At 36.8% G+C, this 15,629-nt stretch overlaps 1 protein-coding gene across 3 annotated transcripts in view; it reads left to right on the forward strand.

Moving 5' to 3' along the window:
* Window positions 1-15,629, forward strand: part of SCAF11 (SR-related CTD associated factor 11) — a 48,269-nt gene that overhangs the window by 12,776 nt on the left and 19,864 nt on the right. For 2 of the 3 annotated variants that reach the window (XM_075080959.1, XM_075080957.1), the window contains exons 2-4: window positions 3,842-3,920; window positions 4,768-4,922; window positions 14,172-14,249. In XM_075080959.1, coding sequence (XP_074937060.1) covers window positions 3,860-3,920; window positions 4,768-4,922; window positions 14,172-14,249 — 294 coding nt within the window. In that variant the 5' untranslated portion in view covers window positions 3,842-3,859. Of the gene's footprint in view, window positions 1-3,841; window positions 3,921-4,767; window positions 4,923-14,171; window positions 14,250-15,082; window positions 15,174-15,629 lie in introns of those variants that run through there. The other variant, XM_075080958.1, reaches the window with a different exon arrangement.

Genomic DNA, 15,629 nt, shown 5'->3' on the forward strand with positions numbered 1-15,629 from the left:
TGTGTTAACATAAGATTTGTGTTAATATAAAAGATAAATCACATTATATTTTTGTTGTATAGAAATTTGTTTAGTGTGCAAGTGGCACTTCTATCAGTCTGCTTTATGGAGTTGTTTGAGAACGTCATGAAGCTGCGTTCCTCAGACAGTGATGCATCTATTCCCATGTTCTACAATTAACTCTGTCTCAGCACTTTTGTTGGCAGATGTCTTTGGTACCTGCCTTCCATGAAGACAAGAACAGGAACTTCTTTGGAAGAATAACGTAGAAATGTAAATGTTTAACTCCTGTAAAAATAATGGGGGGGATCAGGTGGTGGTGTGTATGTGTGGTAACATCCTCGTTTGCCATTTTCAGTTTAATATGTTAGAGTATTCTTGCTGTTATCTCAAATATGAAATTAAACGAGATTTCTCTTACAAAGTAATTCCACTGAAAACTTAAAAGCACCAGAAGAGTACCGTCTTGGCTGAAATGCTGTGCTGTCTTTAGGCATCCTTAGAAACTATTTTATCTGTAGAGTTGGGGGGGGTGGTTTTGTTTTTTGTTAGCACTAACATAGTACAGTGCTTATTGCTTTCTTGTCAAGTGCCTTGCATGTGTGGGTCTTGGGGTATTTTCTAATATTTCACATCAACAACTGAATGATCGTAACTAAAACGTGTTGGTCATGAGTCAGTGGAATCTGGTAGAAGTACTCTTTGGATATTGGTGTCCTTCAAATACATATTAGCCTGATGGGACATGATTAGCCATGGATATGGACAGAATATGGTCTTCATGTGATCTCATTCAATTTGGTAACTGGGAGAATGACAAAAAAATTTAGCTTGCTTCTTTCACTGTTCCTCCTGCCCCCCCACCCCGCCCCAAGACTCCAGATTTCTTGTATGGCGTGCAGCTGGCATGACAAAATCAGAGAAATACTTCCAAATATTCTTGAAGTTTAAAAGAATCTAAAGGACTATGTCACATATTAGGACAAATAAGAGTCCTGTTTTCCATGCTGTCTCCTCCTAAACCACTTTGTTCTCTTTTCCTAACTCTGTTTTTACTTCTATAAGTTTAAGGGCAGTCTTTACTGTTAACTCTTCCACTATTCCAGTGCCTGTGATGCCCCTTTTAACGTAATAGAGAAAACAGTCTTTCCAAAGGTAATTTGTTAAATAGTATGTAAATTTTGATGTCTTTTACTTTATAAATATCTATATTTCAGTAGTGTTAAATTCCTCCGCTGTGTTGGGCAAAATGCAGTGTCAAACTGGCAAAAAGGTGTGCTATGCAGTGGTGTGTGAAATGCATTAGTGGCACTCGGTATCTGTTTAAATAATAGGTTTGTGAGAAGAGTGATGAAACACCACATAAGTGTTTTCAGTTGCTGGATGTCTTGGATGTACTGATAATCTGTCAGAATTTTAGGATCTCTGTTTTTCTAATTACTGTAACTGCAAGAATTTTTGGGATGTCTTTGTGTCTAGAGAGAGTACAACGGAGACAAGGTTACTTTTTCTGGGGGAAGACAAATCTGAAGAGCTTCTGTGGGTTCTATTTCTGCAATCCGCCATAGTGAACTCAAGAACTCTGTTACAATAAGCATGAACTCTACAGCTACTGCTTAAGTTACAATTTGGTGTCTAGATTGTGTCTATTTAAAACCTTTTCTGTGGATGGATGCAGAGTGCAGAATTCTTGATCTTGTCTTTAAGTGGTCTCAGCTGTGTTGTGTCCTGGGACTTCTGAGGGTTGAGGGAGGTTTGAGCACAGCTTACAGATTTTTCTGCTTCTGTAAAGCATTGCTGAGGTTTTGTTAAGCTGTAGAACAGAAGGAATGTTCCTATGTTTTATATATAAAAGCATGAATACCACACACCACCACAAGACTTAAACTTTTTGGGACCGAAGCCACTGAAAAGTTCTCTTGCAAATCAGAGTGAAAACAACAGACCTGGATCCCATATTTTAAGTTCAGATGTGTTTTTAGTGGTCTTACCTGTCCTAATTTGATGCAGATCTTGCTTGTTTAAGGCATTACATTTTAAAGTAGTGGTTTAGCGTTTGCTGGGTTTCATGTTGCCTAACCTGCAAAGGATAATAGGTGGTGGCCTGGTCAGCGGTTGTTCTACTAATGGAACTTGTATACAACTTACGGCATTCACTCCAACACAGTCTGTATTACTGCTAGTAGCTGCTCTACAGTTGATGGCCTTTATCATAATGATGTCGTCTTAAGTAATTTTTGTATCAAGGCAGGATTGCAGTGTAGGGGAAAATTCCCTGATAGCAAGGTTTTTGTTTCCTTCTCCCTTCCCGTTCCCCCCACCCTCAGATGATGTGATTCACATGTTCCTTTTGGGGGATTAAAAAGTAGTTTCTAATGGCAACGCTAAAGCCATTTAGCATTCTCATTACAGATATCTAATTAGTGTCACAGTTTTGACCATTTCTTTAATGAACTGTTTGTGTTTGAGACTCAGATCAGAGTTCTGCTTTCTTGGATTGCCTAAGAAAGCAAGTAGTGTGTTATGTGATGGGCATTTATAGGGGCACTTCTTTTCTCAGTAATAAGAAATGATCATTAAAACACTTCCTGCTTCCAAGATCAAGCAATAAAGACTTGATCAGAAGATAAGTTTTGGGAGGCAAATTCCATCTCTCCCCTCCTGGATACCCAGGTGATAGAGGGAAACCAGTGTAGTTCATAAGTAAAATATGAGGAAGTTTAGTTAAGGGGTGTGGTTGTGGCATTCTCAGCTCTAGCCTGTTTTCTAGCAAAGGCATTAAAGATTAAGGGGTTTGAAGCCTTGGTCAGTTTGCATCAGGTTTGAATGCTTAAGTAGCAAATCTTGGTAATTTCTGATTTCTTCAAAAACTTTGCAAAGTTTTAATTTATCCTTTTAAATAATAATTTTAAAAGCTTTATATAATTCTGAAGAAAACTGCTGGTACCTCTAGGGCTGTTGGGTTGGAGCTTTAGGTTCTTATACCATCTCTGCTGTAGGTACAGGAGCTTGAAATGTGGGAGATTCAGTCCTTGGTGTAGATAATTTTTTCGTTTTTTCCAAGTGTGTTTCATTCAGCATGTAGTAGGTAAGCCTCCAAATAACGTACACTTACTGTTTCTTATGCAAGATGAAATCCTTTCAACCTATATGGTGTGGATCACAAGGTTACCCTCTATCCATTTTATTCTTATTTCATAATGCTTCTTTGGAGAAAGTTAAAACGTGCATCCTCCACATTCATAATACTCCACTGCACTTGTGTTTGTCACCTGTCCCTTGTTCGGTACAACTTTCCCTGCGTTTTTCGTCTGAGTGCCAGTAGTCCTAACTGTATGACAAAAGGAAGAAGCAAGCAAGTGTAAACTGCTTTCATTTTTCTCACTTGCCTCTGCTACAGTCATGCTAGGTGTGGAAAGCAACTTACTCTTCTGGTGCTTGTGTGTTTAATTTTGTTGCTTCAGCCATTTGTGAAGGGCCGCTTATAGTTGTTAGTTACTGCAGCGTTAGGTGGTGTGGTTTGCATAGAAACTTAGCAATACATTTAACTTTTTTTAAAAAAAGCACCATTGGTGGTCTTAAAACACTGCAAAAAATTTGCATTTGTTGAACAGAAACACTTTTCAAGTTGGAAGTATCAGTTGCTAGACAGCACTAATGGTGCTCATAAATTGCAAACAGATTGTAGGTTATCTGTAACTCTTAATGTCACTTGTTTCTACTCTACAAAGGTATAATGAAATGGAGAGCACTGAAGAACACTTGTTAAATCCATAGTGGTAATTTTTATTTCCAAGTTGCAATCTAAATGAACTGTGTAAACTGTTTCTATGTTTTCCAGACTACATTTTGTAAGAAGATGAAGAACAGAAAGCAGTGTATTCAAGATACTGAGGGTCAGAAGCATGAAGACATGGAAGGTAAGGTCTGTGTGTGTGAAAATACTCAAGTACATTATTCAGGTTCAAGCTGTGAAGGTCAGATTTTAAATTTGCTTTCCCAGTTAGTATTCTGCTTTTTTTGAAAGAAGTTGTGTAAACATAACTACTATCTGAGCATAATATTTTTTCTTTGGTCTGTGGGGTCGCCAAATCCTTTCCTGTCTCTTCTGTTTTTAACTTGTTGAATTCTAGTGGCAGAACAAAAATGGAGATCTCAACTGTTTTTCAGAAAAATAATTAATTTAGAGTAGAATTCCTTGAAGAATTATTGCATTTTCATATTCTGAAAACAACTCCTACCTTTAACAAAATTGGGAGCATGTTTTTATTCATTGTACTTGATTAGGTAAATATTTGAGAATGTTCAGATAAGAGTTCTAAGACTGGAAAACTAAAATAAAGGTAGACCATGTGTATATAACATAATGAATATAGAATATGCTGCTCTAATTTATTTCATGAAGAGATAGTGCAAACATCCAAGGAGAGGGAACTCCGGAGAGCAATGTCTAAATGACTACATGGCCAATAGCAAACACTGTGTGATGCTTTCCTTATTTAAATAGGACTAGAGCTAACTTTCCTTTGTTTTAATGGCAAATATTGGTACAGTAGTCTATGAAACACGTTGTGTAGTATTTTTCACATGAAAAACATTCTTTTAACTATTCCTCTGGCCAGTGTCTTGACTGTGTTAGACCTAAAAACTTGATTAATTTGCTTTTAACTGCAGAAAATTGTATCTTATTGCCCTATTAGTCAAATCTACAAGGACTTTGTTTCAAAAACCATCAAAAGTTCTAAGTGTCAATGTTAATAATGCCAGGTGAAGAAAATGAAGAAAACTGTTCCTGTTCTACTTTATCGTATGACGGTGACACATGCCCCATCTGTCTGAACTGCCTTCTAGAACAAGAGATTGGTTTTCCTGAGAACTGCAGTCATACCTTCTGCATGACCTGTATTCTTAAATGGGCTGAGGTAAGATTGAGAACCAAGGTGTGTGTTTATTTTTCAGTAAAATCTATTGCATCTAATACCTACAGATTTTTTTTAAATGAAAATAAGTTATGCATTCTGACTTTGCACAGAAGTGTTTCAATGACCAGTTTATAAATAAAGTACTTAGGGTGTCCAGTGAAAGAAGACAGACTTACTAATGGTTACTAGAGGTTAGGGATCAGTGAAAAATGGTGTTGGCTGTTTGGAAGATCAGACAGTATTATGTACATGTCATAATATTGCAGTGTCATTAGCTTAATCTTACTTTGTTATCCCTTATGCTGTTTGGTCCCAGCCCAGTTGATAGTAGGACAATATGTTTTCATGTTAGTCTACAAAATAAGTCTGATAAGACCTAGTTTTCTAACTCTAAAGATAATTCAGCTAATGGGTTTAGTGCTATTCTGAATTTAAATTTTTTATTTTAATTATGGCTATCATTCAATCTATATCAATACATTTGTAGATAGTTCTGGAACCTTAACCAAGAATTTGTTCAACAAGAGATTTTTCTTTATTTTGTTCTATTTAGTCCCTTTTTCCTCACATATGCTCCGTAATCATTGCATTAAATCTTCAGTGTCTTTACCTTTCCTGTAACTTTTTCAGTTGTCAATATCAAACACCAAATTAGAATTGCTTTGTACTGTATTACGGGGGATGCTCAAATGAGATGCTGCTTTTTGTCCTGCTTCTGTGCACTTGAATAGGGTACCCATTGTAGTAGAGATCACTACTTGGTTTCTTTGCAATAGCTTTCTGTTGAAGTAAACGATTTTTGTTTCAGTACATCCTATAGAAGGTTGGTATCACTTATGCATGTATATATAAAATATACTTATGCATTATTTTTAAATCACTATATTTTTTACCTTAATTTTTGTGTTACTACTGAAGGCAAACTAACACAAATCACTTCTGAAGATTTTGTATGAACTTCAGACTATTAAAAAAAGGTTATTAGATGTAACTTTGTTTAGGTTCACAAACCAGATAATAAACTAAGTCTCATGTTGCCAGATTTTCTGTTCCGCAAATGATTAATTGCAGTGTTTTTATTTATAAGGGAACAGGAAATTCTCATCCACAATTTTATCCTGACTTCCCTGGCTGGTTGTTATAATGGCAGCTGAAAGGCAATAAATAGTGACATGCACAGGGAAGCAGTACAGTAGATGGAGGGCTTGCTGCTGGATTTGAATTTGTTCCCGTTGTCTAACAGATGCTTTTAAGTCCAATGAGGAAGGGAAGTTTTCTTGTTTTAAGGAGGCAAATGAACAATACAACATTTTTCTTGTCATGTCAAATATTTAATTTTTTTTTTGCACAAAGTACTATCCAGATAGAATAAAAGCAACTTATGCTCTTAAGAGCTTAGAGGTGAAGTAGATGTGATCCCATAAAAATGGTGGGGGGTTGTTTTTAAAGCTACGTAAGGTTTCTATTGCTTCGTTCCGTTAGTGACATCTGATGGATAAAACCAAGCAGCCTGTCTTTCTTTGAGGATACTTGACTGTTGGACCTGTTGAGTTAATGAAACTGCATTGCCTAATCTAGTAGTTTTAATTAAAAGTAAAGGGGAAAAAGAGTCTTGAAAACTGGATGACAGATGTTCAGAGGCTTCAGCTGTGAGAAGCAGATGAGGTTTTATAGCTTGGAATGATAGAAACATCATAAGCACGTGGCCATTTGAAGCATGCTGATGCCATGTGGGGTTTGTGTCTGCTATTAATACTTAGTAAGGAAATTTTTTTGCCTTTTTTTTTGAGAAGTGTTACATAAGGTTTAGCTTTCTCTGCTAGTTCTTGGTTGATCATAACTAATGAAAACTAAATAATTGACAAGTAGTCAAATTTAAGTCACTCTGAATATTGACGATATAAAAATCATCTGCTCTTTTAAAAACATGCTACCAGATTCTGTTTAAATATTAAGTTTTATACATATATACATTACACATAATATTTATACCCGATTTTTATTTGGTATAAATAAATTGGTTTTAAAAACACTGTTTTCCTGTTTAAGTGCTGGAGAATATCAAAATTGAGAAGATGATTATTGAGTGAAATTTACTAAATATTTCTTAACTGAAAGTTAAGAGTTCTTTAAGTTCGAAGATTAAGTTCAACTTAACTGAAATCTAGAAAAAAAAAAAAGCCTAATGTTTACATTACTTGAAGTGCTCTTTGTCTGTCTGCAGTGACAGACACTTGAAGGCTTTGCCAGCAGTCTGTTCAAGTTGGGTATTTCCTCTATCTCTGTGTTGCACCTAGACTGCAAAATATAACAGGAGTAACTACTTCTTTAAATGGCTCTTTTCAAATTGTACAAAATAATTGTTTTTCTGAGAGGTTATGTCTTATATATATAACTGTGTAGTCTAATTAAAATCAGGGTAGTTTAGGCAGACAGTAAGAGTTTGTTTACCATTTGCTCCCTGTTCTATCCATGGGAGATTTTCAACATTGCAACTGCAGTTAAGTGTCCTGAACCAGCAGGTTTTCTGTCTGCAAGCAGCAGACAACACTGTGAAGGTCTCTCTAAGGGCAGGGAGAGAGAGACTGTAGATAGATATACATGAACTTAAAAGCAATATATAAAAATTGCTTTAAGATAGTATCTTCTGGTTCATTCCATCAAGGGCTAGAAAGGGATAGGAAATTTGCCACAAAACATCTAATATATTAGATCCTGCTACCTAATTCTGAGCATTTAGTTTCAGAATTAAGTAGCATTACAGCTGAGTCAGTGCTGTATTTTCTTTCCCTTTGAGGAAAAGTGTCCCAGCTCCTAGAAGACAAATGAGGGATAGACCAGAATTTCCACTAAGAAACTAGTCTTTGGATTAACTTGTTTTTAAATGCCCCTTAAATTGTTCTACTCTCTTTGGCTATGTTTAATGTAGTTAATTGTGGCATCTGAAAGCATTGCTGTGCACTAAATTGAGTTGCCTACACTATTAAACTCTCCCATATTATTAGATTGTCTTCTTGTGTGCCTTTGGCCATGCTAACCAGTGCTCTTCCAAGAGTTGCTGGGCTGCACTGGGCAGGCAGACTGTTGGGGACTGTTTTCAGTAGGCATGCAAAGATTAGCGGAGATGTCATTCATCCTGCGCTAGCTGTCAGCTGCTTCTGCAAACCAACATTGTGTAACTGACCAATGGAGACTTTCAAGCTTGAGACTTTGTATTTCAGTGAAGCTATGTTGGAAGATCATAAAAAGTAAAAGGCACAAATCTGGAGCTGAGGTTATCGGACACACCCTTCAATGGGAGTGCTAAAGGGTAGTGTGAGGGATTGCTTTCAGTATGAAGAACATCATGTACATGGTAACATTATTCTACACACATGCCAAAGCTCCCTCTTTGTTTATTGTTCTGTGTGTAGGAAAAAAAAGGAGGGGGAGGGGACCAGCAACAAACCACAAACAAAAAAGCCCATCTAGAGTCTTCAAACACCGTCGGTACTGATGTGTTACACCAAGGGAAGTAATTACGTTACACATTTCTCTTGTCTGCAATACCACTAGTAGATTAAAACTAGTTGGGTCAAAACTAAATTTTTTAACATTGTTTTTCTGGTACGCTTATATTTTGTATTTCTCTTGGCAAGCGTGTATGTTCTAGTTCATAATAGTCAGTTCTAATGATCAGTTTATAATAATCAATTACAAAAATCAGTTCTAATGTGAAGAGAGGTTAACTAGGTACCTACAGCAAGCAGATACGTGAAGTAGCCAGAGCCACCTCAGCTAAGACAACTGCTTTAGCAGCAATAGTATCTTGCCTGCATGCATGAGAGGAAAACTCTACTTTTTTGTATTCTATTGGAAGAAAACAAGTTTACATTAGAGGAGAGAAATATTTACTCTGCTTTACTGTAGGCTTTTTAACTTCTGCCCTTCATAGTGCTAATAAATATACTGGAGATTTCTGTCCTTGCCCTTCTATTAATTTGTATTATGAACCATCACGAGAGAAGAGTGCTAAAGAAAAGATTCAGTGTGTTATCTGCATTGTCACAATGATTGTGTAAGAGACATTGATTTCAGTGACCTTCCCCTAGTAAACTTATATGTCTCAGTCTCTGCACCTGGTGTCCCTCATTCATTTTGCCTCATCTGGAGGATTTGAAAGTGGAGTACATTCAGCTGTAAATTCTCCAGAGCATTGGGGCATATTCAGGTAGACCCTGTGCTGTATCAGTGGTTGGCTTAGTAACTAAGCAGTTGGCACAAAGAGCTGTCTTGCATTACGTTTCTAGCAGATGTTCTGTTCTTAGAGTATTGTTTCCTTTGTGCTAGTATAAGGTTTGGGTCATTGATTATGTAGAGTATACTGAACATGTATACTCTTCTGAGGGTAGAGAGAGTTACCTGTATGGTAACTGGAGTTCTTAATGTGATTCTTTCTGATCTGGATTTCTTTTGTCCTAAAGGATATAGGAAGGAATCAGCTTATGTGGCAACGAGCTCCACAGTGATCTGCAATACAGAGCACTGTGGGCAGGGTTAAGATTACATTCACGAACAAAATAAATGGTGTGTTCAAAGAAACATTAAACCTAAAAACCAAAACATCAATAAAATAAACTTCTTGTTAAAGTGGGTCCAAGGTAATGAATGTATACTTCAGACAATGCATCTGAGAACTGCTGCATGGAAAGCTGTATTAATCAAATTCTTCCAGAAAATCTAGACTTCAGATACCTTTTATCAAATTACATTTCTCTTTGTAGTATACAGTTTTTCTTGGCATATTTCCCTGCTTAAGCAGGGCAGTTGGACAAGATGACCTCCAGAGGTCCCTTCCAACCTTAACCGTTTTGTGATTCTGTGATTTATCAAGTAGTTGCATGCAGCAGCTTATGAATGTTAATGTTGTTAAAGTGCAGTGCAAAAGTCTGTGTGTTTTTGAGTTTGACTTCAATTCTTGCAATAATATAATGTCAAAGGAAGTACAGTGACACATATGGCAGCATTCTTATCACAGAGTTCACAGATCCTCACAAATAATGAATTATTTCATCCCTTCCTAAAGGCAGCCACCATTCCAACAGAACTCGTCAACACTTTATGGCAATTTTGGATTGGAAGTTAAGGACTAGCCAAATACATGATGTAGGCAGAGAGAAGACAGCTCTCTAGAATTGTGACTGTTAGCTGTTGAGATTAGAATCTCTGTTCTTACACACTGTGTATCTATACTATCCATGAATGGTACCTCCAAAAAAACCCAAACTATCATGTCCTGTCACAAATAGTACTTTCCTAGAGCATTCAAAAACTTTAAATGTACTTGCTTTTTTAAAAGTAGACTGAAATAAAAGTAATCCTGAGTATTTACATGCTTCTAGAAACGAGTGCATTTTCTGATGTCTTCCTCCTTTCATCAAAATGTGGAGAGGTGTTTATCACTACGTGTGTTGTTAGTCTCCCTTTTCACTGAAGTTAGAGGCAGAACTGTGGGATTTTCAGTGTACTATTACTACCAGGTGCAGTGAAATATACAGACATTACTTTTACAATCTAAACCTCACCCATAGGCCTGAATTCAGTTATGAGAATCTGGTATTATTTGTGTTGCCTAACAGGTTCCCTAATAAAGAAGCACTAAGGAGTGCAGGATCATGTTTCTTTTTGGATCAGCTTTTCAATACAGTAGTTGAAGAACAGACTTTATTATGGGCCACTTGAAGGAAAAAAGTAAAAATTATAGGGGAAGGGATTTACTGCAGCAACTTTAATTCCATACATCTTGTTACTACTTGTTTTGAGACTTCATAACATGGAAGTTGATGAGATGGGGATATCTGCCAAAGTTATTTTATCAGACAAATATGTTTTGGGTTTAGCTTGCACCTATTGGTATAGCTTCCTGAAAATTCCCAGCTGGAATATAGTAACTGCTTCAACCATTTGTCTAGCTCACTCTGTTAAATGCTGTTTGAAGTGGCACAGTTAAAATAAGGGGCATTTTCTCCTTGAGTTTAAAGGTCACAGTTGTGTGGTGCTGTGGCAGCTACAGGAATATTGAACATGAACTTATGCCTGTGGAGCTAAAGCAAGATTTTTCTAGAGGGCTGTCAGAAAAAACCAAATAAAATATAATGAAATTAGGTTTTAGAAAACTTAGGAACAAGCACACGCATGCTCACAGATAGTTTTTCAGGGGTTGCAGACTTCATGAACGCTAATTTTATGAAGAGAATTCTCGTGATATCACAGGATATGTGAAAGAATGAATCATTTCAGAGTTACCAGTTTTGACATGAAATCTATGAGTAGTTTTGTGCGGAGAGTAAAACAAAGACGTTTTGAAGTGTGCTGAGTTACTATTCTGTCTTTTTTGAAGAAAAGTAAAGCAACTCACAAATACCAGCTGTGAGTTTCTAATTATTTTGATGATTACATTAAATACTACATGTTCTCATTTCTAAACAGCTATGTTAAAGGAAGCTATTGTATGAATTTGTGGTTATAAGGTTGTGATCCATCCCACACCCCTCCTCCTTTGTGCACAATAAAAGTGATAGCTGCTGCTTGGACTCATTCCATCTCAATGGCTTTTTTTCTTGTTTTAAGTATTTTTCCCCCAAAAGGACAGTGCACATTCACTATTCCTTATCATGCTACCTGAACAGAAGCCTCAGAATGGAAGAGTTGCAAACTTGCCTTGAATGAAAGAAGACTCAACACATTATTTGGTTACTAAACCACCTTCTCAAAAAAGAGGAAAGATGAGTAAAAGGCCACCACTCCTCGTGGCTGCTTCTTGCGAAACTGTAGCCAGCTTCTTTTACTCTCGCTCCTTTCTACAGCACAAATTTAGTCTTGCTGTTGGGAAAAGGGACAGGGCAAATTTTCTTTTTTCTTCCATTCCTACTTCAAAGCCTTGTTCTTATGTGTTCACAGACAGATGAGAGCTCGTGCATATTTAGATGGAAGTGTTATATAGATGAAATAACCTCCAGCCTTTCCTCAGGGCTACCCAACAATTGTACTGCCCTGTGGGGCGTGGGGGTGCACATGGAACTGTCCTGTCTTTACTAGAATGAGATTTGTTGCGAACTATCAGATAATGCTAGGGCTATGAAAAGCAACTGAGTAGCAGTGGAAAGAGCATCTGCTGTTTCTGAACATATCTGAACCTAACGGTAGCTTTTGATTCTTCCAGAATGTTTTCTTTTTCTACTACTGTGTATACTGTATATAATGGTTAAACATTTGTCCAGAAGAAGTGAACATAACTGACCGTTTTTCTGGTGGAGCAAATACGTTTCTCATTTGGATTGCTGCTGGTAACACATAGTATTCTATGATACTTCATTGCAATTAATAAACATAACTTACTGTGACTTAAACTTGGGAACGTAATTTAATATTGTAAATCTAACGTAGAAACAGATTGTGTTCTTGGAGAAACTTAATTTTCAGCGAAGGTAAATCCTGAAATGAGACTGAAAATGGCTAAGAAAATTAACTTCCTCCTACCTATCTTTGACAGTCTGGTATATCTAAGAATCAAAGTATTTACCTCGAAGTCTGCAGCTGTTTCAACAGTTACAGTGCATTGCATACTATCAAATATCCCACTTGAACAATACACTGCTATGTTACTGTGGGTTAGCTTTATGTTGACTACAGGACAAAAACTGTCTTCGTCATCTGAGTCCTTAGGGAACTGGCTTGATTACCCAATTGCTTTTCCTAACCAAGGCCATGATGCTGCAGGGAACAATGGTATCCCCCAACAGGGCTAAGTTTTTAGTTAGGATAAAATACCAGAGCATCAAAAGGAAAGGTAATGGCTTTAACTTACGTTGTTGAACAACTTGTTCATGAACTACCCTTGGGGTTTTTGGTTTTGTTTGGTGGGTTTTTTTAAATCAGTCTAACTTTGTTCTGTCTACTTCAATTGAAATCAGAAGCTGCCTGAGCGCGTGAGGTTTGGGGGCTGCGTAGGTGAAAAAGAAGCTGAGCACTCTTTGAAATTGAGAAAAGAACAGAATGAACTGGAAAATGAAAAGCCCCAATGAAAAGGCAAGAATGAAGTTCACCACTGAATTTCAGGGCAGAGTTCATATGCAAGTTGTTCATAGCTGCTTATACAATTCTAATACTGCATCTTGCTTGCATAAATAAAGTGTAATACCCTGATAGTTCTCTGAAGGGCAGAAATTGCATGCCTCTTAAGGGCATACAGTTCACATACTGGTTCTTGTTCAGTGGATGAATTGGGGCTGGAGACTAGGTGTGGGTTTTTTCTTTGCTTTAGAAGAGTTCTGAATTGAGCCCGTGAAGGCCAGTGGGATGGGGGTGGGCAGGGGAAGGGAGGACAAAAAAAAAAACCACAACAAACAAACAAAGAAAACCCACCAAACCCCCCACAAACACATACAGAATTAAAATGAATAAACAGTTCTCTAGCAGCAGAAATTAATATCTAATGTGGATTTCTCTGAAAGCTGATTTACCACATGATCCAGTTGGGTGGAACTTCGGTTGAAGCTTGCCTGTGCCATGGTTAATAACATTTTATTGTTCTCTCTTCCATGTGTGCATGTTACCTGATGTAGTGCAGCTTGAATAAGAGGGCATTTAGGTGATTGGGGAAAAAACAAATGTATACTTCCATCAAACTGTAGGGTAAAATAAGCTGCTTCTGTTCGATTCTCTTGCAGAGTGATTTGTAAAACTTTTGTCTTAAATGTGGGAATCTAGTGTCTCTGCTGACGGCAGAAAAGAGAGATGTCAAACAGATATGCAAGATGGGGAGAGGTGTTACCCTGTTTGATGTTGGTCTTCTCAGTTTTATGTTTTGGGGGCACATGGCCCAACACACTTTCTCTTGAAAAGAACATTAAGAAGTAAAATGTTAGAACAATAAGAAACAAAAGGGACATTTTTGTACTGGTATAAAATCAGAGTTACCTAACACGGACTAAAAAAATGTAGCTAACTTGATGTAAAATGCCTTTCCTGTTTTGAACACAGCTTCTGAGTTACATCCTTGTTTTCTTTAGATTTTCCCCTAAGGAGCAATCTACTTACATGAAACAAAATACTTGCTCTATGGAAAATGTGTACAAATATATTCTTACTGTGAACAAGTTGTAATTTTGTGTATTTCTGTAAGCTACTATAACAGTTAATAAAAGTATAGAAAATTGAGAATTCTCTTAACTTAGTACAAATTTTGTAATAATGAAAATAATTTTTCAGACACAGGCTTCATGTCCTATTGATCGCAGACCATTTCAAGCAGTATGCAGGCTTGATGCATTAGAAAAGCAGGTAAAGGTAAGTTCCAGACTTATTTTCTTAAATAACTTAAGATGTAGGAACACCCAAGTTATGCTGCAGCATTTTATTCATATGTCTGTGTTTAAATAAGCTTTCCTAATGAAATAATTGTTGCTTTAATGTTACTGTTACATATTTGAGGCTAGGAATTACTCTTAATTATTTTTTCAAAGCAAGTGTTTACAGTAATAATAATCACAAAGCTGCTATTGCTGCTTTAATAGTATCTTTAAGCATTCCTGATATATCCAAGAATAGAAGTATAGTAATTGGTCTCACAGTGTTTTTTAACTAGGTTTTGTAAACAAGTGCTATATCAATTAGCATGCTGTCTTGCCTTATTGTGCTTTTTAGCTGAGGTGAATCTTGTACATTCACAACCTCCAATTCTCAGACAATAACACATGAAGGCAAGAGGAAACAATGAATGCTAAGCCTTGTTCAACCTAAATTTCTGATTTTTTTTTAATGTTTTCAGCTCTTTTGAATAATACTGCTCTGGAGAGTAGTTTATCGAGTAGGAAAATAAAACCTAAATCTGATAGGTGATCTTGATAATTTATATAGAAGGGTGCTGATAATTCTGTGTGCACTTTTGAAATTCTGTGGTGAAATTATGGTTATAATTTAGTCCTAAGCTGTTGGGTTTGCATTTTGCTGTCTATCGAAAACAGGCTCCCACTATCCATTTCTTGTGCTTCTGGAGGCCCAGGTAGTCAACTGCAAAGGAACCAGACTGACAGCCACCGATACTTCCTTCTCATAGAAAACCTTGCTAGCATATTTTATTTTCTTTATTTCTAAGGAATCAAGGAAGCAGCTGAAACAAGATAAACTGGAGTTTTCATTTGGAAGAGTCTAAAGGCTGTATCAAAATACAGTTTGAAAGGTTCTTTGTTTGTAGAGCTACAGTGTAAACAGGTGGGCAGAGAACAAGGGTCCTGCTCTGAAAAAAGCCACTGGAGCAGTAGGGATAGATGGAATGTGTACCAAGAAATGCTGACATGGTGGTCAGTATTAGCAGGGGCGCTATGAGGCCATTGGCAGCTTTTCCTTTGTGATATTCATAATTAGAATGTTAACGGCATAAGGAGTTGCATATAAAGCCAAGATTCTAGAATGAAGAAATACAGACTAATGCAAACAATTGCAATGTAGCCTTTGAAGTAACTTCATAGTATGTAATAAAAATTGTATTGCTTTCTTAGAATTTTGAAGGTGTGGGGAAAAAAACAATGTTATATGAAAAACCTAAGTTATTTTACTGTAGAGGAAAATTGGGTGTTTTGTAATTATGAGGAAGCATTTGAAATTGAGTAGTAGTTCGGCATTGTCCCAAGCTGAGCCTTGTGTATTCAGATGAACTGACTTAGTTTA

This window comes from Phalacrocorax aristotelis, chromosome 1 (assembly GCF_949628215.1).
Source record: "Phalacrocorax aristotelis chromosome 1, bGulAri2.1, whole genome shotgun sequence".
In the NCBI taxonomy this organism is placed as follows: Eukaryota; Metazoa; Chordata; class Aves; order Suliformes; family Phalacrocoracidae; genus Phalacrocorax; species Phalacrocorax aristotelis.